General features: G+C 37.3%; 1 protein-coding gene across 1 annotated transcript in view; it reads left to right on the top strand.

Annotated features, from left to right (window-relative positions):
- The window catches only part of DNAH11 (dynein axonemal heavy chain 11), a 415753-nt gene that overhangs the window by 234097 nt on the left and 158602 nt on the right, over positions 1–23054 (top strand). The window contains 3 exon segments of the mRNA XM_037836873.1: positions 4184–4346; positions 5245–5368; positions 5983–6125. Coding sequence (XP_037692801.1) covers positions 4184–4346; positions 5245–5368; positions 5983–6125 — 430 coding nt within the window.

The following is a 23054-nucleotide window of genomic DNA, read 5'->3' on the forward strand; positions in this document are numbered from 1 at the left end:
TACTAAGCACTGTGAACTGTCGGTTCTTGAGTATTGTTTCTCATGCAGTATAAAAATTTAAAAATGTCTCCGTTAAGGATGTCACAATTTTAATAATGTTTTATCTGAGTATACTGCTTCCTGAAGTGCTATCATATCCACTATTTCATTTTATTTCACTGCAGCCCTGTTAAGTAAGATTATTAAGAAAGGGGAATATAAGTGCGTTTTCAAAGTCACAGATAGTTAGTAAGTGGCAGAGCTAGGACCCAAGCCTGTTGTCATTGATTAAGCAAGTCGTGCTCTAATCAAGCTTACATTTCAGTGATGTTCAAGACGAGGAAATGAACAAATAAAATGAGCACAAAAATATCAGAAAGTGATGTGTCATGCTGAGAAGTAAAATAGGTTGAGTATTAATGCGGTGAGTGGTTGTGGGTGGACAAATAAATTTTAGCAAGTGGACAAATTTGCAAATATGGAATCTATGAAGAATGAGGACTGACAGTATGTATATTCCCAGGACGTCACTGTGTTTGTTTGTAAAGAGGTAACATTTAAGGTGAAAGGGAAATGATAAGCAGGAGACAGGCATGCAAAGAGCTAGAAAAACAATGTTCTAACCAAAGTGCGGATTTCAGGTGGCCCTGAGGCTGAGACGAGCTTGGGATGTTTGAGAAACTGAAAGTGGTCAGAGTGGCTGCAGCATAGACAAACCAGTGAGGAAAACAGTGAACGAGGAGAAGGGAGAGGCAGAAAAGGGCCTTCCTTATAATGGGCATGTCCTTGTAACCAGGGTAAGAAGTTTGGATTTTATTCTAAGTGCAGTGAGAAGCTACAGGTTGGATTTTAAGAGGGGAATGAATGATTTGTCATACAGTCTAAACAACTCACCATTGCTGCTGCCATGTAGAAGCAGCTCGCATCTTTCTGTCCAATACAACCGTCCTAATACAAGTCACCATCATCTCACTGGTCTTTCTAATAAGTGATATTTGGGCAAAGACCAAAAACAATGAAAGAATCACTAAAAGTAAGGCAGGAAATGGGCCAATAGCCATGCCTGATGCTTTTGTTTGGATGCATTTATCCTTCTTCCTACCTTGAAGTGTGGCGATTGGGACACTTCTTTGGACAAGGCATGGCCCAGGGACCTGCTGAAGGAGCAGAGCCAAGGGTTCTGAGGCCCAGCTGTGCAGCTGCATATTCCAGGGCAGAGAGCATTTGTCAACAAGCTTTTACGTCTGTCTTCAGTCTTCCTGCATGTAAAGATTACGTCTTTCCTACTTTTTGGGTTCCTTTGCATAAGAAAAAAAAGCCTGAAATAGAAAACTTTTGCTTTTAAGCAAGTGCTGAATTTATTTTCTACAAAATAAAGATGGAGTGAGTTTGCTGTCTTGTCAAAAAACAAGCAAAAGCAAGGTGAGGAAGAATGGAAGGAAGGGAATCCAAACAAACAAACAAAAAAAATGTAGAGAATTTAATTTTTAGAAGAGCTAACTCTTAAATGGTGAAATGTTTAAGCCCAGTGCCTCCTAAGAGAAATTTTGGAGCCCTCTCCATCATCAGTTGCTATGAGCAGGCTGAATACTGATTGTTTTATGGATCCCTTTGCAGTTGTGGTCTTCTGGTCATGAAGATAAAGGAAGTTTTAGATGGAACCTAAGACCACAGCAGTAAATGCACAGTTGTTAGCACTGTTTCTGGTGGGACGAGTGTACACTGACCATATACCATGTATCAGGGCTCAAATGAAATAAATCTCCCTTTGACACCAAGGGAAAGGATCTTGCCATGTAATCCTTCAACATGGAATTCTCAGTGGCCTAAAAGGGAAAGATGTTTCTTTGATCAGGGAATATGAGCTAGAAGTTGATTTAGTCAGCATTAGAAGTGATTTAAGAGCATGTCCTTGAGCATGATAGAAAGGGACTTTGCCACCTAGAGAATCTGGTAAGGTAAAAACCTCATAGCATGCATTAAAATGAAGTGAAAACCTGGCTTTGCAGCTTGGGTTTTACTCATTTCAGAGTGATTGTATGTCTTTTCCTAGGTTGTTTTGTTGTGTGGCCATGTGAAGTAAAATTTAATAGGATGACTGAGCTTGCAAAAATGGCCTGTATTTTCAGTTATTGGAGATTTTCAGGAAATGCTCACACCTGCTAGTTCTGGGATAAGCAATCCCAACTTCCTTTTTTTCAAAAAGCACTATTAAAAAACTGTCTTCCCCTACATGCGACATGACTCTGACCCCCACGGTGTAAGTCTCCCTGGCAACGTGGGACATGACTCCCAGGGAGGAGCCTGGCCCTGGCATCGTGGGATTGAGAACATCTTCTTCACCAAAAGGGGGATGTGAAATGAAATGAAATAAAGTTTCAGCAGCTAAGAGATTTCAAATGGAGTTGAGAGGTCATTCTGGAGGTTACTCTTATGCAAAAGCTAACCAGATATGCAAATTGCCACATATGCCAAGCCCCAACCGGCAGTATTCCTGAAGACCCTAAAGAATACCCTGGGCTCTATCCAAGACTCTGTAAATGTGTTACTTAGTAAGTTTATTTTTTCAGAAACTTAAGGCCTCCGGATTGTTCTTATGTCAGATCCCTGAAACCCAGTGATACCAGTCTCTCCAGGAACATCAACCAGTTCCATTCCTCTACCCCATAAGGTTGTCACCCCTTTGCAGCACGTTTAGGGTTCTAAATGGTCATTGCATGGATGTTCCTGAAGACTGAGAGAATGATCAAATGAGAGGGAAAAGGTGTAACTGAGAAATTAAGATTTGGCAAATGATTATGACTACTGACTCATTACATAGGTATTTCTTTTTAGTTTCTATTGTGTCAGAATAGCCAGAAGGAAATACTTGAAATTGTTGAACTGTAATCTAGTAGACTTGATCTTTGATAATGATTGTATAAATATATAGCTTTTATCATGTGACCATATGATTGTAAAAATCTTGACTGACACTCCGTTTATCCATTGTATGGGTAAATGAGTAATAAAATAAAGATGTATGAAAAAAAAAATAGGTCAGGAATATGGGGGGAAAATATCCCTACATAAACTATGGAAAATAGTAATAGAACTACTTTAATAATCTTTCATCAATTGTAACAAATGTAACTATTGTTAAAAAATAGGAGAGTTACAAAAGTAACAAATTTTCTACACCAAGGCAAGTATTGGTGAAGGGGTGGTGTATGGGAATTCTCTATTTTTTGCATGATTGTTCTGTAAAGCCACAACTTCTCTAATAAAAAACAAACTGTCTAATGAATCATTCAGGGCCTGAAGTTTAGGTTCATTTCAGAAAAGCAACCTGGAGCAAACAAGGTGGCATCCATTTTCTTACATTTGGGTATCTGTTTCCTTATAATCTGTTTTGTTAATATTTATAAAACAATTATATAATAAATAATAGTGTAATTATAACATATTTCTTCAACAGAATCCATGATTTGATCATATTAAAACCAACTTATAGGTATAAAATGTAGCAATAACATCAATAGCCTAAGTATTCAGAATTTTCCTGGACAAAATAGAACAAGGGGTGAGTTGGCCTTGCTGTAAGTTTAGCTTGGTGGTCCTGAATGGTTTCAGTAAGTTATTCTAGAGCATTGTTCACACAGGGAAGGCATTAACATGGAGGAAGTAAGGATCATAGAACAAGGCGAGTGTTTAATCTTATGAAGCAAATCACTTGGGAGATGTTTGTTGGTCTAAACAAATCCATTTTCTCATAGGTAATTCTAAAGCAAAGGTTTCTGGCACAGAGACATTCTCCTTTTGGTGTCCTTGTCCCAGGATGCTAAGGCAGAATTGGGATCTTTCTTTGTCATCAAAAAAATGTGAAGCTTAGACAAAAGACCTTGCATATATTTTCTTTCTTGGATTTTGGTAGAGAGTAATAAGACAATAAGGGAGTACAAAATGTCAGAAGTACAAAAAGTTTGTTAGGCAAACTGAAGGCAGAGTTGCAGGCAGCATCTGTAGAATGATAATTTTACAAACAATGACCAATGACCAAAGGCTTGAAATAAAAACTGAAATATCATCTCTAAATCTAAATCTAAAATCTAAAAAATATATAAATAAAATATAAATGACCCAAAAAATGAAAAAAAAACAAAAGAAACATGGTCTCAGGGCATTCTGGATTTCATGCTATGGTGAATGCTGTTTCTTTCACCAGGTGTCGCATCAGTCGAATTTTGAGAACCTCCGGGGGCTGTGCCCTCTTGATCGGAGTGGGGGGCAGTGGCAAGCAAAGCCTGTCTCGGCTGGCGGCTTACATTTGCAACTTTGAGGTGTTTCAGATCACTTTGACCGAAGGCTATGGAATCGAAGAACTTCGTGTGAGTAGAAGTGATGGGTGGTAGTTTTAGCCTTTCTGGCTGGTGGATAAAGTATAAGCTAATAGTGGTCCAGTGTCTGCTGTGACTTCTGGAATTGGCAAAGGCCTCCTGATCCTTGGGAGGAGGGAAAACTCTTTAAAGCACTTAAGGTTTACCTTCAGTTGTTTTGCCTTCATGCTTGAATTAGAAATCATAAATTCTTATACTTTGTCTCATAAAACATTTTACTTGCTTATACAAATGTGTTTTTACTTGGCATTAACCAAACCTGGGAATTCTGTATGATGGAGAGGGGAAAAAAAAAATACTTCCTTTCCATGTGCAAATAGATGTCTTCCACTTTGCATAAAAATATAAAAATAAAATACATTGGGGATAGCATACTCAAGAAATTCTCATGGGTTTTTAAGTTTTTGCTTTTTAAGCATAATAGTACTTAGAGTTTGTGGCAAGTGCTATTTGAAACAAAAAAAAAAAAAAAAGAAAAAATCCATATGCTTTTAATATTATTAACCAAAAAAGTAATAAACAACTAAAGCTATTTTGAATGAAATAGACAATTACTGAAATGAGCAGAAAACTTCCTTTTACTGCATTGCTTCACAAAGTCATCCCTGAATTTATTTTTGCTCTGTTAGGAGGGAGTTGTAATTGGCAGCCTGTTTCCATTCCTATACTACATTAAGCTACACCCTTGGTGCTTCTTATTATATGACAGAAATGGAGGTGATGTCGTGCTCTTCTGTCTTATCACATGGTCACTGAAAGGAAAGAACACGTAAAGAGTAAAGGCCTAACCTGCTGCTATCACGGTGTCGTTACTCAGTTCTTTCCAGCAACTGCACACTTTGCATCAGCATTTTAACAAAGGATGAGTGATGGCCTCCTCTCCTTACAGGTAGATCTTGCCAATTTGTACATCAGAACTGGAGCCAAGAACATGCCCACTGTGTTCCTGCTGACAGATGCCCAGGTTCTAGATGAGAGCTTTCTGGTGCTGATTAATGACTTGCTAGCTTCAGGTGATTAAACCAACACATTTCTTGAAAGATCTTTCCCAATGACAAATTATCTGTAGCTTCAGTGAACTTTAAAGAGAGATAATTTGTCTTTGAGATGCTTGCTGGGGCAGTCTTTGGGGAGAAAGCTATAAACCTAACTAACTTAAGCTGTATTGCCTTCTTAGCTTGCTTATGGATTGAAGTGCTTGGAGAGGCGTTTACTGAAGTAAATGTTTTTCCTACATGTGATGGGTTTAGTGGGTGTGTTTATCATAGCATGTCCTCGATGTGTTGTGCATCTTGTAAATACAAAAATAAAAATGGCATTCCTCATTTCAACCTATTTTATTGTTTAAGCTGAACTATGTTATGTGAATTTCATGTGTGAAGAAGTCATGGTTATTTAACTTCTATGTGCTTCAGTTTTCTAATTTGTAAATGGTGATAATAGTTACAACTACCTCTTAGAGCTGCTATGAAGATTAAATGAATTAATATCCGTAAAGCACTTGAAACAGTGTCTGGGATAAGGGTTTGATAAATAAATTAGCATTTATTGAAGACCTAAAAAAAAAGTCAGATCCAAAGTTTAAATTGTGCTAGTCTTTCAGTAATTCTCATTCTTTTGGGGACAGGAGAAATCCCAGATCTGTTCAGTGATGAAGATGTGGATAAGATAATTTCTGGGATTCGGAATGAAGTTCACAGTCTGGGTGTGGTAGACTCCAGAGAAAATTGTTGGAAGTATTTTTTGACCAGGGTGCAACTACAGCTCAAAGTAAGAAACACTTGCCTTACAAAAGAAATGCTATTTAAAACCTGCTATTGTAACTATGATGTGGTTCTTTTTAAAAATGGTTCATTTTATGGGTTTGAATTTCAGTCACTTATTTTGTGAGGATATCATTCATTCATTTTGAAAAGACATTGTTTCTTTTTCATTTTTACATGCACTGGTCTGGATTGTGCCTTTCTGATGCTAAACTCCTGCAAAGCACTGTACTGAACAATGTGTGGGAGACTTGATTGAACTGGAGGTAGTCTCTGTCCCTATAACGCTTACACTGTTAATAGGGACGGGAGACATCCATAAATAATTATAACACAAGGCAAATGTAAATAGTGCTGTGGGAGTGAAATACCTGAAATGTTATGGGGTTATAGAGGAGTGTGACGTCCTTCCTAACTGGAGTTGGACATCCTGGAGGAGGTGATGTGCTCTGAGTCGTGTGCCATGCATGGGTAGGGATTCTTGAGGAAGTGATGAGGTGGAGAGGAGCTGTCCACCAGAGGAAATTGCATTTGTGTAAGGGTAGATGTAAACTGCACAGTACATGTTTGGAGAAACCTGAGATGAATGGAACTTGGAGTTCCTGTTGGGAGAATGAGGTTGGTAAAGCTGGGGAAGTAGGTTGAGATGAGGCAAGGAGTTTATAAACCATTACATGAGCCATAGGGAGAGTTTTGAATTAAGGAAGTGATCATTTCATTATGTCAGTACTTTGGGGAAAACAACTTGGTAGTATTGTGAGCATCTGTGATGGCAAAATATGACACACATGGTTGTTTTAGCACACAAGGTATAAGATGTGAAACACTGAATTATGATTATAGAACTGATAAAATATGAGCAGCATTAACATAGTTGAAGTGTCTGATTTACCGAGCATGAGACTGATAGTTTGTAGATTAAACTTTTAGAATGCCAGTTTCTTTTTGAGAAATAAATTGGCATGTAACTCGGAAATGAAAACTAAGTACTTGAAAATGCATTGTTAATGCTTATTCTCTTTTCCATTATTTTGAAAGGAATCTTCTAAGAACTCCATGAATTATTTTTCTATCTAAAGAGATTTAGAACTCATCCTTCTTTAAGTTTTTTCACCTTTGCATACAACCCATCGTGTCTGATGATACTGAGAGTTCAAATTCATATAAAGACGTAACATAGCCATTGGAAACATTCTTCCAAGAATTTGAGTATCTGTATTGACACATTATTAATTCATTGATTTAATGAATATTTATTGAGAACAGAGCATGTATCTAGTACTTATAACATTTATTTATATATGCATTTAAATAAGGTAATATGTCGGAAATTGTTATATGCATGTAACAGATGCACATATATAAAATATATATGTAATATGTCTAAATTACCCACAGTTGAAACAACTTGCCCCAAATCATGTAGTTGATAAGAAACCACATCAGGACTTGGACCCAGGTCTTCTAATTTTAAACATTTGGCGATTTCTTCTGTGATAAAAACCAAACAAACAGAACACTTGTAATATGGTGTTCTGATTTGCCAATGCTGCCAGGATGCAAAATACCAGAAATGGATTGGCTTTTATAAAAGGGGGTTTATTTGGCTGCACAGTTTCAGTCTTAAGGCCATAAAGTGTCCAAGGTAACGCATCAACAATCAGGTACCTTCACTGGAGGATGGCCAGTGGCATCTGGAAAGCCTTTGTTAGCTGGGAAGGCATGTGGCTGGCGTCTGCTCTGGAGGTCTGGTTTCAAAAAGACTTTCTCCCAGGATGTTCCCCTCTAGGCTGCAGCTCCTCAAAAATGTCACTCTTAGTTGCTTTTGGGGCGTTTGTCCTCTATTACCTTCTCCGGAGCAAAAGTCTGCTTTCAAAGGCTGTCTCCAAAATGTCTCTGTAAGCTGCAGTTCCTCTCTAAGCTCCTGCGCATTCTTCAGAGTGTCCCTCTTGGCTGTGGCAAGCTCGCTCCTTCTGTCTGAGCTTATATAGTGCTCCAGTAAACTAATCAAGGCCCATGCTGAATGGGCAGGGCCACACCTCCATGGAAATTATCTAATCAGAGTTATCACCTACAGTTGGGTGGGGCGCATCTCCATGGAAACAACCTAATCCAAATGTTCCAACTTAATCAACACTAATATCTCTGCTCCCACAAGATTGCATCAAAGAACATGGCATTTTAAGGGACATGATACATCTAAACCAGCGCATATGGTGAGCATATCACCAATCAAAACCCAAAGCTTAATACTTAGAAAAATGACTTTTGTGTAATTTCTGGATATTTAAATAAAAGAACTTTTAAAAATTTAAAATATGCTGTTGTTAGTTGCAGGAATTTAGATTAAAGGTGACATCTTGGTTAAATTAAAGTGGCTTTAATAGATCCCAGAAGCTTTGACTAAGTTATTACATCAAAATGGGAAATTCATTTTGTACTATAATGGAAAAAAAAGAAAGAAATTTGGAGCTAGACAACATGGGTCTGAACCCCAACTTTCCTGCATACCAGCTGGACAACACTTGGCCAATCACTCCTCTGGTCTCCATACCTCACAGTGTTACATGAATAAAATTGTCTGGTGTCTGAGGAACTCTGCATTTTAGTACACAATTTAGGCATTGTTTTGATTATCGATGTTATCCTGAAATGGATCAGATATTGGAGAGCGGTGAATGTTTATCTGGATAAACTCATGTTTATCTGGAACCTCAGAATGTAACTGAATTTGGAAATACAGTCTTTGCAGGTGTAATTAGGTAAAGATGTCGAGATGAAATAATCCTGGATTTTGGGTGGACCCAATATCCAATGACCGATGTCCTTATAAAAGAGAAGAGGGGACACAGAGACAGAAGAGGAAGGCCATGGGAAGACAGAGGCAGAGACCAGGGTTATGCTGTCATAGACCAAGGAGCACATGGGGCCACCAGAAGCTAGAAGAGACAGGGAAGGCTCCTTCCCTGGGGCCTTCATTAGCCAGGGTGTAGCCTGCTGACACCTTGGTTTTGGACTTCTTGTCTCTAGAGCTGTGAGAATAAATTTCTGTTGTTTGCGGCACTTTGTTATAGAACCCTAGGAAATGAGGAGAGATGCCCTGGTGACCCAACGGCGGAAACATCTTGACTTCAGTGTTTTCAGATGAGTTATAGCAAGAGCCCTTGAATAAACTGCGACCAGAAAAAATTAACAAAGACTGTGCCAGATATTTCTTTAAAATTAACTTGAGCAACTGAGTCAAGATATCATTATGTCACTTTTCATAACACTCAGAAAAAAGGATATACACATACATGCATACACACACACACATATATATATACACACACGTGTGTATTTATCATATTATTTGTGCTAAATGTCAAGTCAGCATTGTACTGTGAGTGGTACAAAAAAACAAAATCCTTGATTTAAATAACTTGTAATGTAGATTGGAAAATGGAATAAATACTCATGAAACAATGAAAAAACTGCAAATGTGGGACTATGTGATCATGATTTAGAAACAGAAGTCAACAAAAGAAGGGCTCAGTTGTGAGGTGACAGGAGGCTCTAAGAATGGTAATATTTTAAGAAGGTTAGAAGAAATTGGGTATGCCTGTCAGGGGCAAGAAGGTAAGCAAGGACCTTATTCCTGCCATTCCCAGGTGTTGTGGTTTGCTGGAGCTTCACTGAGGAAAGGCTGATGGTGTCTGGAACACCTACCTGTCAGCTGGGAAGGCACATGGCTGGTGTCTGCTGGTCCTTTTTTCCCAGGCTGTGTTTCAGAATGGTTTCTTCAAAATGTCTCTGGCTTCTGTGTTCTCTCCTCTCTTAGCTTCTCTGGAGCAAACTCTGGGCTTCATCTCTTAGTTTATCAGCTCCAAACGTCCTTTTACCTGCATCTCTAAGCTTCTCCAAGCATTGCCAAGCATCAGCAAGCATCTGGGTCTGTGTCAGCTCTTCTCTTCTCTCTTAAATACTCCACTGAACTAATCAAGACCCACCCTAAGTGGGTGGGGCCACATCTCCATGGAAATAATTCAGTCAGAGATTCCACCTTAATCAACAGACTAATCAGTCTGCCCCCACAAGATTGCATTAAAGAATATGGCTTTTCTGGGGGACATAATATATCCAAACCGGCACAGCAGGTAACTTGTATAAACTGGGAGGATTGGGGGGCAGACTCTGTTGGGAAGGATCTTGAGAGTAGGCAGTAAGGAGTATTGAAAGATTTCAGGAAGGGAGCTACAGGAAGAAACCCCTCTTGTAAGAATATTGATATAGTTGTGATGTGCGTGTTGGATGAGAGATGCTGTAAACTATTGCAATAATCCAGGCCCCAAGGAGTGGCACGGGAATGAAGAGGAGTAGGGAGATCCAAGACAGATTTCAAAACAAAAGCAGGGTTTGGTGACAGTTCAGATTTGGGAATGGAGTCACACTGGTAGATTACTTTCTCAGAAGTTTTCCTACATGAATGAGAACTCCAAGCAAGAATAACTAAATTGCTCTTTAAACACTGTGGCCAAGTCTTCAACCCAATGAACAAAGCTGAGGGCATCTTCAACCTCTGTTACTCTGACAGCAACAGATTATTAAAAAATATAAAAGATATATTGTCATATGCTAAGGGTCAGAAAAGAGAGACCTTGATGAATCCCTTGCCTTTGTAAAGTAATAAAATTTTCAAAGTATGCTGTTTTGTTTTGTTTTGTTTTTCAAAAATCTAGCCACAATCAAATGAAGTACATGTTTAGAACGAAAGAAAATGAGGCATTCAGTTGTTATGTGGGAGAACCACAACTGACACTTGTATCCTGAAGCTTAACTTAAGGTTTTTTCCATAGAATGCTCTGTGCTTTCGTATAGTGTATTGGAATTTAATACCAGCAGACAACGTCAGTAAAGCTCAAGTATTATAAGAAAACAAACAAAGCCTCCAAACTCCTGGCAGGAAGCCAATTTAAGACTGCTGTTATGAAAAAATTGACTTTCCTAGTATAGAAATGACTGGTAACCTAGAAAAGTTACTACTTGACTTCTATTCCATACCTGCCAAGTTAGTAACCAGCTCCGTGCTGACACGTCCAGAGTACACAGAAGTGGGGAATGCATTAGCCATGAGCCTACCTTTGCTTGGAGGTTAAGGTTTTCCATAAGGTTTTCTAGATACATTGTTAGTATCTAGGATAGCTACTGATTTTTTTAAATTCATTTGGAAATAATTTCAAACTTACATCAAAGTTGCAAAAATACTATAGAAATAAAACTGAGACTTTCAGTTTACCCCCTACTCAGATAACCAGATTTACCAACTTTTAACATTTTGCCACAATTGTTATATCTGTCTTTCTGGCCATCTATCTGGCTGACTGGCTGATTGGCTTGCTTCCTACCTACCTACATTCAGAATAGGTTGCACACATCATGCCCCTTTACCACTTAATACTTAAGTGTACATTTCCTAAGAACAAGGATATTTGCTAACATAACCACATTAAGTGCGAATCATCAAGTTCAAGAAACTTACTATTGTTATCAAGCACACAGTCTATATGCCAATTTTTCCAATTGTCCCAATAATATCCTTTTGGACATTTTCTCCTCCATTATTAGATCGATTGCATCTAATTGTCATTGTCTTTTTAACCTCTCTCTCTCTTTTTTTAATTGTGGTAACTTAATATAACCAGTAATTTCTTATCTCAGCCACTCCCAAACATACAATTCAGTGAAATTAATCCCATTCACAATGTTGTACTACCCTCATCACCATTCATTACCAAAATTTTGCATCATTCCAAACAGAGATCCTGCATCCATTATGCATAATACCATTCCCTGACTCGCCCACCTGCTCCCCTCTCTGTAACCTGTACTCTACTTTCTGTCTCTATAAATTTGCATATTCTTGTTATTTCCTGTAAGTTGAATCATACAATATCTTTGTGCATGGTTTATTTCTAGCAATATGATATCTTCAAAGTTCATCCATGTGGTAGCATATATCATAACTTCATTCTTTTTATGGCTGAGTAATATTCCATTGCATGCATAGACTACATTGTGCTTACCCGTTCATTTGTTGATGAACATTTGCATTGCTTCCACCCTTTGGCTATTGTGATAATGCTGCTATGAACATTGGTGCTCAGATATCTATTGCAATCCCTGCTTTCAGTTATTTTGGGTGTATACCTAGAGATGAAATTGCCAGATCATCTGGTAGTTCTATGTTTTAACGTTCTGAGAACTGTCAAATTGTTTTTCATATTTTTATAGTCACACCAACAAAGTACAAGGCTTCCTGTTTCTCCATGTCCTTCCCTGCACTTCGTTATTTTCTGTTTTTTAAATAATAGCTATTCTACTAGGTGTGAGGTGGTGTCACATGGTGGTTTTGATGTGCATTTCTCAAATGGCTAATGATGTTGAACATATTTTCATGTGCTTGCTGGCCATTTATATATCTTATTTGGAGATATGTTTATTCAAGTCCTTTGGCCATTTTTAAATTGGATTCTTTGTCTTTTTGTTGTTGAGTTATATGAGTTCTTTATATATTCTGGATATTGTACTCTTAATCAGATATATGCTTTGCAAATATTCTCTCCCATTCTGTAGGTAGTCTCTTTGCTTTCTTGATAATGTCCTTTGATGCAGAAAGGTTTCTGATTTTGATTTTGATGAATGCCAGTTTATTTTTTCTTTTGCTGCTTGTAGACTTTGGTGTAAAGTCTAACAATCCATTACCTAAATAAGGTTCTGAAGATATTTCCCTATGTTTTTTCCTAAGAGTTTTATAGTTTGGGCACTTATATTTAGGTAGTTGATCCAGTTTGAGTTAATATTTGTATATGGTATGAGATAGTGTTCTAAACTCATTCTTTTCCATGTGTATATCCAGTTTCCCAGCACTGTTTGTTGAAGATACTATTCTTTCCCTAGTGAGTGGACTTGATGCTGTTGTCAAAATGAATTGACTATAGATGTGTGCATTTATTTCTGAACTCTCAGTTCTAGTCCAGATGTCTACATGTCTGTCCTTTTGCCAGTACCATACTGTTTTGATTACCGTAGATTTGTAGTAATTTTTGAAATCAGAAAGTGTGAGGCCTATAACTTTCTTCTTTATCGAAGAGAGTTTGACTATTCAGGGCCCCTTGTCCTTCCATATGTGTTTGATGATTAGCTTTGTCCATTTCTACAAAGAAAGCTGTTGGCATTTTGATTGGGATTGAGATGAATCTGGAAATCACTTTGGTTAGTCTTGACATCTTAATGATATTAAGGCTTCCAATCCAAGAACACAGGATCCCTTTCTGTTTATTTGGCTCTTCTTTAATTTCTTTAAGCAATGTTTTGTAATTTTGTGGGACAAGTCCTTTACATCCCTGAATAAATTTATTCCTAGGTATTTTATTCTTTTAGTTGCTATTGTAAATGGAATTGTTTTCTTGGTTTCCTTTTCAAATTGTTCATTGTTAGTGAATGGAAACACTACAGGTTTTTGCGTATTAATCTTGGATCTGGCCGATTTGCTGGTTTCATTTGTTAGCTCTAGTAACTTTGTTGTAGACGCTATGGTATTTTCTGTATGTAGAGTCATGTCAGTTGCAAATGGGGATGATTTTACTTCTTCCCTCCTAATTTGGATGCCTTTTATTTCTTTTTCTTGCCTACCTGCTCTGGCCAGAATTTCCAGTACAATTTTGAATAGCAGGGATCAAAGTGGATATCTTTGTTTTCTTCCTGATCTTAGGGGGAAAGCTGTCAGTCTTTTACTGTTAAGTATGCTGTTAGCTGTGTGTTTTTCATATATGACCTTTATCATGTTGAGGGAGTTTCTTTATATTTCTAGTTCTCTGAGTGTTTTTTAGCAAGTGGAGCTAGATTTTGTCTAATGACTCTTCTGGGTCAATTGAGACGGGTGTATATTTTCCTTTATTCTATTAATGTGGTATATTGCATTGACTTCCTTATGTTTAACCACCACTTGGTTGTGTTGTATAATCCTTTTAATGTGCTGCTGGATTTGGTTTGTTGAAGACTTTTGTATCTATATTCATGAGGGGTAAGTGATCCTTAATTTTCTTTTCTTGTGATATTCTTAATTTGGCTTTGGGATTAAGATTATCCTAGCCTCATACAATGAGTTAGGTAGTGTTCCCTCCTCTTCAATTTTTTTTTTGGGGGTGGGTGGGGAGAATTTGAGTGGGATTGGTGATTTATTCTTTGAATATTTGGTAAAATTCTTTAGTGAAGCCATTTAGTCCTGAAATATTCTTTATTGGGAAGTTTTTGATTACTGATTCATTCTCTTTACTAGTTACTGGTTTGTTGAGATCCTCTATTTTTTCTTGAGTCAGTTTAGGTAATATGTGTGTTTTTAGTAACTTGTCCATTTCATCTAGATTATTTAATTTGTAGGCCTCCAATTTTCCCTAGTATTTTCTTAAAAATCTTTTTTATTTCTAGAAGGTCATTGGTAATGTCTACCTTTCGTTTCTAATTTTTGTTATTTGTATCCTCTTCCTTTTTTTCTTCCTCAGTCTAGAAAAATGTTTGTCAATTGATCTTTTCAAAGAGCCTATTTTTTCCTCTCTATTGTTTTTCTGTTCTCTATTTCATTTTTATCCATGCTAAACTTCATTATTTCCTTCCTTCTGTTTGCTTTGGGTTTTGTTTGCTCTCACTTTTATAAGTCCTTCAGGAGTGAGATTGTTACGAATTTGAGATCTTTCTTTTTTAATGTAAGCATTTGCAGCTATGTATTTCCCTCTGAGTACTGCCTTTGCTGGATCCCTTAAGTTTCGGTATGTTGTGTTTTCATTTTCATTTACCTTGGGAGGTTTTCTGATTTCCCTTATGATTTTTTTTTACCATTTATTGTTTAAGGGTGTATTGTTTGATTGCCACAATTTGTGAGTTTTATTGTTCTTCCTCTTCCTGTGATTTTTAGCTTCATTCCTTTGTGATTGGAGAAGATTCTTTATATGTTTTCAATCTTTTTAAGTTTATGGAGGCTTATTTTGTGACACAGCATATGATCTATCTTAAAGAATGATCCATGTGAACTTCAGAAGAATGTGTACTCTATTGTTAATTGAAGTGTTCTATATACATCTACTAGATCTAGTTGGTTTGTAGTTTTAAGTTCTCTATTTCCTTATTGATCTTCTGTGTAGATATTCTGTCTATCCATTATAAAAGTGGTGTACTAAAGTCTCCTAATATTGTTATAAAATTATGTATTTCTTCCTTCCTATCTGTCAGTTTGCTTCATATATTTTGGGGCTCTGTTGTTAGGTACACATATGTTTATGCTTTTTATATCTTTGGTGAACTGACCATTTTATCAACATATAGCATCTTTCTTTGTCCCTTTTAACAGTTTTTGACTTAAAGTCTACTTTGCTCTTTTGATTACTATTTGCAAGAAATATGTTTTCATGCTTCTATATTTGGATTTAAAGTGAGTCTCTTGAAACAGCATTTAGTTGGGCAACACTTTTTCAACATTCTGCCAATCTCTGCATTTTGACTGGAGAGTAACTCATTTACATTGAAAGTAACTACTGATAATACAGGACTTATATTTCCCATTTTGCTGTTTGGTTTTTGTAAGTCTTATATCTTTTTTGTCCTTCAGGTCTTCTATTAGTGTCTCCATTTCTATTTAGTTGATATTTTGTTGTGAATCCTTTAGAATACTTTCTTATATCTTTCTTTGCATATATTTTCTAAATTTTATTTGTAGTTTCCATAAGGCCTAAATTTAGCCTCCTAAATTTATAATCTTGTTTGATGGGATGTCAGCTGAACTTAAATAGCATATATAAATTATGTTCCTATACTCTTACATTTCTCTTACTTTTTTTGGCTGTTCTTGTGATAAATTATATCTTGTGTGTCCAAAACCATAGATTTATTACTTTTTATGCATTTATATTTTAGGTCCTATAATAAGAAAAAAAGTGGTATTACAATCCAAAAAAATATAATAGTAGTGGTATTTATGTTTACCTATGTGTTTACCTTTACCAGAGATCTTCATTTCTTCATATGCCTTTGATCTACCATCTTGTGTCTTTTTTTTTTAAACTGTTATTCACGCACCATACAATCAATCCAAAGTGTACCAACATGGCTTTCTGTGTAATCACAGAGTTGTGCATTCATCACCACAATCAATTTGAGAAACATTCTCATTGACACACACAAAAAAACCCTGTACTCTTTAGACCCCCCATTACTGAGACTTAGCATTGATATAGTACCTCTGTTACACTTGATACAAGAATATTACAATGTTACTGTTAATTTTATGTCTTGCTGCTAATAGTCCATAATTTTCATTAGTTGTGTTTTTCCCCATACACCACTCTTATTAACACCTTGTAATAGTGACACACGTTTGTTCTAATTCATGTAAGAACATTCTTATATTTGTACAGTTAACCATAGTTAGCATCCACAACAAGGTACACTGTGTTATACGGTCCCATGTTTTGTCTTCTAGATTTCCTTCTAGTGATGTACACAACCCTAAATTTCCCCTTTCAACCAGAATCACACCCATATTTCAGCACTGTTAGTTACCCTTAAAGTAATGTGCCACCATCACCTCTGTCCATTTCCAAACATTTACAATCAACATTATTAAAACTTATTTACAGATTAAGCCTCAGACCCCCATTCTCTACCTTCTTTCTATATCCTGGTAACCTATATTCTAGATTTTAGCTCCAAGAGTTTGCTCATTATAATTAGCTCGTATTGGTGAGATCATACAATATTTGCCCTTTTGTGTCTGGCTTATTTTGCTCAACATAATGTCCTCAAGGACACAGTTATCACATACATCAGGACTTCATTTTTTCTTACACATGTATAATATTCCATAGTATGTATGTAATACATTTTGTTTATCCATTCATCAGTTGACAGGCACTTGGGTTGTTTCTATCTTTTGGCAATTGTGAATAATGCCACTGTGAACATCAGTTTGCACACGTCTGTTTGTGTCCCTGCTTTCAGATCTTCTCGGTATATACTTAGTAGTGGGGTTGCCGGTTCATACGGAAATTCTATACTTAGCATCCTGAGAACCACCAAACTGTCTTCCACAGAAGCTATACCATTTTACATTCCCCGCAGTATTGAATGAAGTGTTTCAATTTCTCCACTTCCTCTTCAACACTTGTAGTTTTCTGTTTTTTGTTTTTGTTTTTAGTTACCAGCCATTCTAGTAGGTGTGAAATGATACCTCATTGTGTTTTTTTTTGTTTTTTTTTGTGGTTTTTTTTTTGGTATGTTGCCTTTGTTACATTACAGGAAGCATAATACAATATTTCTATTAACTATAGTCTCTAGTTTGCATCAATTGTATTTTTCCCCAATACCTCCCCACTTTTAACACCTTGCAAGGTTGACATTCATTTGTTCTCCCTGATGAAAAAATGTATTTGTACATTTTATCACAATTATTGAGCACTCTAGGTTTCACTGAGTTCTACAGTCCTAGTCTTTATCTTTCCGCTTTCCTTCTGGTGTCCCACATGCTCCTAACCTTCCTCTTTCAACCATGCTCACAGTCATCTTTGTTCAGTGTACTTACATTGCTGTGCTACCATCACCCAAAATTGTGTTCCAAACCTCTCACTCCTGTCTTTTCCTATCTGTCTGTAGTGCTCCACTTAGTATTTCCTGTAGCATGGGTATCTTGTTCACAAACTCTCTCATTGTCTGTCAGAGAATATTTTAAAGTATCCCTCATATTTGAAGGACAGTTTTGTGAGACATAGGATTCTTGGTTGGCAGTTTTTCTCTTTTAGTATCTTAAATATATCACACCACTTCCTTCTTGCCTCCCTGGTTTCTACTAAGAAATCCACACGTACTCTTTATCAGGGTTCCTTTGTATATGATGGATCACTTTTCTCTTGCTGCTTTCAGGATTCTCTCTTTGTCCTTGACTTTTGATAAGTGTCTTGGTATGGGTCTATTCAGATCTATTCTATTTGGAGTACGCTGTGCTTCTTGGATCTGTAATTTTATGTCTTTCATAAGAGATGGGAAATTTCCATTGATTATTTCCTCTATTACTGCTTCTGCCCCTTTTCTCTTCTCTTCTCATGCTGGGACCCCCATGACATGTACATTCATGCCCTTCATGTTGTCATTCAATTCCCTGAGACATTGCTCATATTTTTCTATTCTTTTCCCTATCTGTTCTTTTGTGTGTAGGATTTCATGTGTCTTTTTGTCCAGTTCCTTGGTGTTTTTTTCTGCCTCTTGAGATCTGCTGTTGTATGTCTCCATTGTGTTTTTCATTTCTTATGTTGTGCCTTGCATTTCCATAGATTCTGCCAGTAGTTTTTTCAAACTTTAGATTTCTACCTTATGTTCACCCAGTGTTTGCTTTATATCCTTCATCTCTTTTGCCATATCTTCCATGAACTCGTTGACCTGGTTTTTGAATTGACTTTGAAAATCTTTAATTGGTTGTTTCATTAAAGTGAAACAGTATTTCAACTGTATCTTAATTGAGGTGTAAGTTTGTTCCTTTAACTGGACCATATCTTTGTTTTTCCCAGTGTAATTTGTTGTTTTCTATTGTCTAGGCATCTGGGTTCCTTGGTTACCCCAATCAGATTTTCCCAAACCAGAACAGGTTCAGGTCTCAGAATGGGGCTATAGTCAGTGTCAAGTTTCCCTGAGGGTGTGTCTTAGAAGATTGACAGACTTTCCTGTGAGGCCTCTAGCCACTGTGCTTTTCCTAACCTGCCCAGCAGGTGGTTTCTGTCAGTCTGTCACTCCTGACTGGTGTAAGGAGGTGTGGACCCTTCAATTCTCAACTTAGGTCGTTTCTGTTTTGGCTGTTTCCCCCCAGGCCCTGGAGTCTAAGTTCTGAAGGGAGGGCCAGTAGAGCTGGGCCCCACCTCCTTCCTCTTAGAGAAGATACACCCCCTAGGAAGTTATCTTCTGCATTTGAATTACTCCATTGTCTCTCTGACTCTTAACTCCATCTCTATCTGGGTCAGAGCACTGCAAACTGAAAATGGCTGAGGCTGTCTCCACTGAGCCACTCAGGTTGAGAGAAAGAGAAAGGGAAAGAAAGCCCACTTTCAGAGCCAGTCTACGGCCCCCCATTTTCCCCTGTTTGTCAGAGAGAGCACCCGGTCTTCTGGGTTCCCTTTCCCAGGGCACAGGCATTTTCTGGCTCTCCAGTCATCTCCAAAAGCCTTTGTATTTTTCCTTCTTTTTTTTAATTAATTTTTTTTCCATCAGCCCCACCTCCTCAACACTGGGAGTGACCTCAGGGTACTTTGCTGCTTGTTAGGGGTTTGTCTATGTTTGTAGCTTGTATTCAGCAGTCCACATTTGTTAATTAAAGCCCCAGTTGGAGCTAGGTTGCACTATATTCGCTTGCTCCAGGAATGCTGCTCTCTCCTACAGTGAGGTCTTGCAGCTCAGCCTATAGTGGGGAAAGGGAGGTCCCAGCATGGTTCCGCAGTTTTTACTTACAGATTTTATGCTGCGATCTCAGCCATCCACTCAATTCAGATTGGTGTACAATGTGTGGACAGTCATGGTTGTCCCCCAGCAGTTGTTCCAGATTATTTTCTAGTTGTTCCTGGTTGTTTATTAATTGCTCCAGGGGACTAACTAAATTCCACACCTCTCTATGCCACCATCTTGCCCCTCCTCTGTCCTTTCTTTTTAAATGGAAGAACTTCCATTACCATTTCTTGTAGGGCTGGTCTAGTGGTGACAAACCCCTTCAGCTTCTGTTTATCTGGAAATGTCAACATGCTCCCTAATTTTGAAAGATAGTTTTACTGGATATAAAATTCTTGGTGATTTTTGTTTTCTTTTTACACTTAAAATATGCCATCCCTTTGCCTTCTTGCTTTCATAGTTTCTGATGAGAACTCAGCATTTTCTCTTATTAAAGCTCCCTTGTACATGATGCATTGTTTCTCTTGTGCAGCTTTCAGCACTCTCTCTTTGTCTTTGGCATTTGACAGTTTGATTATAATGTGTCTCAGTGCTGTTCTCTTCACATTTATCCTGCTTGGAGTTTATTGATCATCTTGGATGTATACATTCATATTTTCCATTAAATTTGGGATGTTTTCAGCCATTATTTCTTTTAATATATTCTCTACCCCTTTCCCTCTTTCTTCTCCTTCTGGACTCCCGTAATGCATTTATAGGTTCACTTGATGGTGTTCCACTGTTCTCTTGGGCTCTTCACTTTTCTTCATTTTTTTTTCTTTCTGCTTTTCAGACTGAATAATTTCAATTGCTTTGTGTTCAAGTTCACTGATTTCTCTCCTCTGCTAGTTCCAATCTGCTGTTGAAGCTCTCTAGGGAATATTTTCTTTCAGTTGTCTTCATCTTTACAATTTCTACTTGGTTACTTTTCATGATTTCTATTATTTATTGAAATTCTCTTTTGTTCATTTATCATTTTACTGATTTCTCTTAGTTTTTCCATGTTTTCATATAGCCTTTTGGGCATATTTAAGACTATTTTTAAATGTCCTTTTCCTATCCAAAGTCTTGTATTCCATGTTGATGGTTTTGAATATTTTATCTTGTTCCTTTGCATGGACCATTGATTCCTGTTTCTTTGCATGCCTTGTTATCTTTTTTGTACATTTTAATATTTTAATGTGTCAGTTCTGGAATTAAGTTCCCATGATATCTATTCCTGAGCTTGTATCCAGCTTGCATTATCACTGAGATTTCCTTAAATACTAGAAGCTAACAGAGGGGAAAAAAAAGGAAAAAAGGAATCAACATCCCCAATCTTTACAAATTGGCCTGTTTGAGTGCTTTCCTCAGAGTTTAGCTGACCTAATTATGTGTCTAAAGAAAATCCCATGGCAAGTGCTTAGTTCCTCCCAGTGTTTTCTGTGCATGCTTCTTGTCTGGGTATGTATGCAGGGCCTTAGGGATTCCCTTATTTACTCAGATCTGAATATCCCTTTTCTCCTAGGAAATAGTCTTTTTTTTTTTTTTCCTTGCCCTGAGTGCTATATTCTCTCTTAAGACTGGTAATACTTTTTACCAGGCAACTGTGGTTTGGTTGTTTTCTTAGAGTGTATTAGCTGCCTGTGTGTCTCTTCTATGTGCTAGGGACTTTCTGTGTTTGTGAGCTTGCAATAAATGTCCTAGTTCAGTCCTCCATGTTTCTAGCAGACAGATTGGTACAGACATACATCCATCTCAGTATGTACGTGAGAAATACTCTTCTGCCGCTAGATCTGGGACCACTGACTCTCACGGGGAGTATATGGGCCAGCTCTGCTGAGCCAGGGGGAGATTGGGGTGAGGGCCAGCAATGGCACTACTAGGTTTTCCTACCATTTTAAGTTGCCTTTTTCTTACTTTTTCATTTGCCCAGTTACTTCAACCATTTAACTGTTTTCTGGCACTCAAAAAGATGATTCTGCCTGTTTTTGCTTGTTTAAAATTTCTGTGGGGAGATGCAGTCCTGTCATATCTCTCTCCACTGTCTTGGTAACCTCACCCCCACTATTGATTTTTCACTATTAATTTTATAACCAACTACCTTGCTGCTTCTCTTATTGTTTCTAATAGTTGTTTGATATCATATTTCCTATGGTAATGATAGTTTAGTCTTTTATAATATATTTATGTGTTCTCCTCCCTCATTGCATTGGTAAATGCTATAGAACAAAGTTAAATAATAGTGGAGACAGTTGGAATTTCGTCTTGATTTTTACTTTAATGAGATGCTTCCAATGTTTCACTATTATGTCTTAATGTTAGCTTTTGATTCAGGACATATATCTTGTCAAAGAATTATATATCTACTTAATTTATTTTTGACATCTGTTGAGATAATTATATGGTTTTTCTCTTCAGACTTATTAATATTCACATAGGACAGTTTGATGTACAGCAGTTTTACATGTTTATATTGTTAAATCCATTGGTCTTTTCCTTTATGTTTTTCCTTTGAATCTGTGCTCTGGCAGGCCTTATTAAAACAGAGATCGGTTCATATTCACCTGTATTTTTGTCTAAGTCTTCTTTTCGTCTCATATTTTAGCCTTTAATTCTAAATATACTGGAACTTATTTTGCATTTGGATTTGGATCATTTTATCCCATTGTCTCAGGCTTATTAAGTGAATAATCTATCTCTTCCTACTAAAATGAATAGGAGTGTTCTTTGAAGTGCTGAAGTGCTGAAGAGGAGTAGGATTTCTCCTCCAAACACTCTGCTCCATTGTGGTTAAATTAAATCTAATTAGTTTAAGGCATCGTGATAAGAGTTAGTGGTCAGCACCCTAAGGGTGGGCATAAAATGGATCACCTTTTGACAGAAAATGGCAGCTTCTTTCCCTTTAACTCATGTCCTTGAAAAATTGTAAAATGAATTCCAGATTATACTAATTTCAGATATCATCTTATTTATCAGCATGTACTAACAACTCAGAGTTTCTGATGAGCTGATATCTCCTTTGCATATCTTCTGAGCTGGGGGAAATTGGGAAGCTCATTGAGTTACAGGGATGGTGAGCACACCTGGCAGGTCAAACTCAATGATGTGGAGTTGCCACCCCATTACCAATGCTCACCACCAAAGCCAGTTTCCATGTGGTGGTGTGCAGGGCCAGTGAGAACCTGTTGGCATGCAAGATGTAACCTCTGAATCCCACAGGACAACCCAATAAGGATGATCAGATACATGCTCTGGATTGCTTCAAGTTAGCCGATGAATAAGTGCCAAATACCTTCACTCCTTAATGTTTGTAATGTGCCTCCTTTCCTGCCTGATTCTTTTCTTATGATGAGAGCACAGTACTTTCATCTTCCTTTCTGCTGACCTTAGTTAAGCCAATAACTTTTCTATGGTGTCTTCCTTCTCAGTCTTCTAATGCCATAGGACAAAGGACACTTGATGT

Source organism: Choloepus didactylus, chromosome 5, assembly GCF_015220235.1.
Source record: "Choloepus didactylus isolate mChoDid1 chromosome 5, mChoDid1.pri, whole genome shotgun sequence".
In the NCBI taxonomy this organism is placed as follows: domain Eukaryota; kingdom Metazoa; phylum Chordata; class Mammalia; order Pilosa; family Megalonychidae; genus Choloepus; species Choloepus didactylus.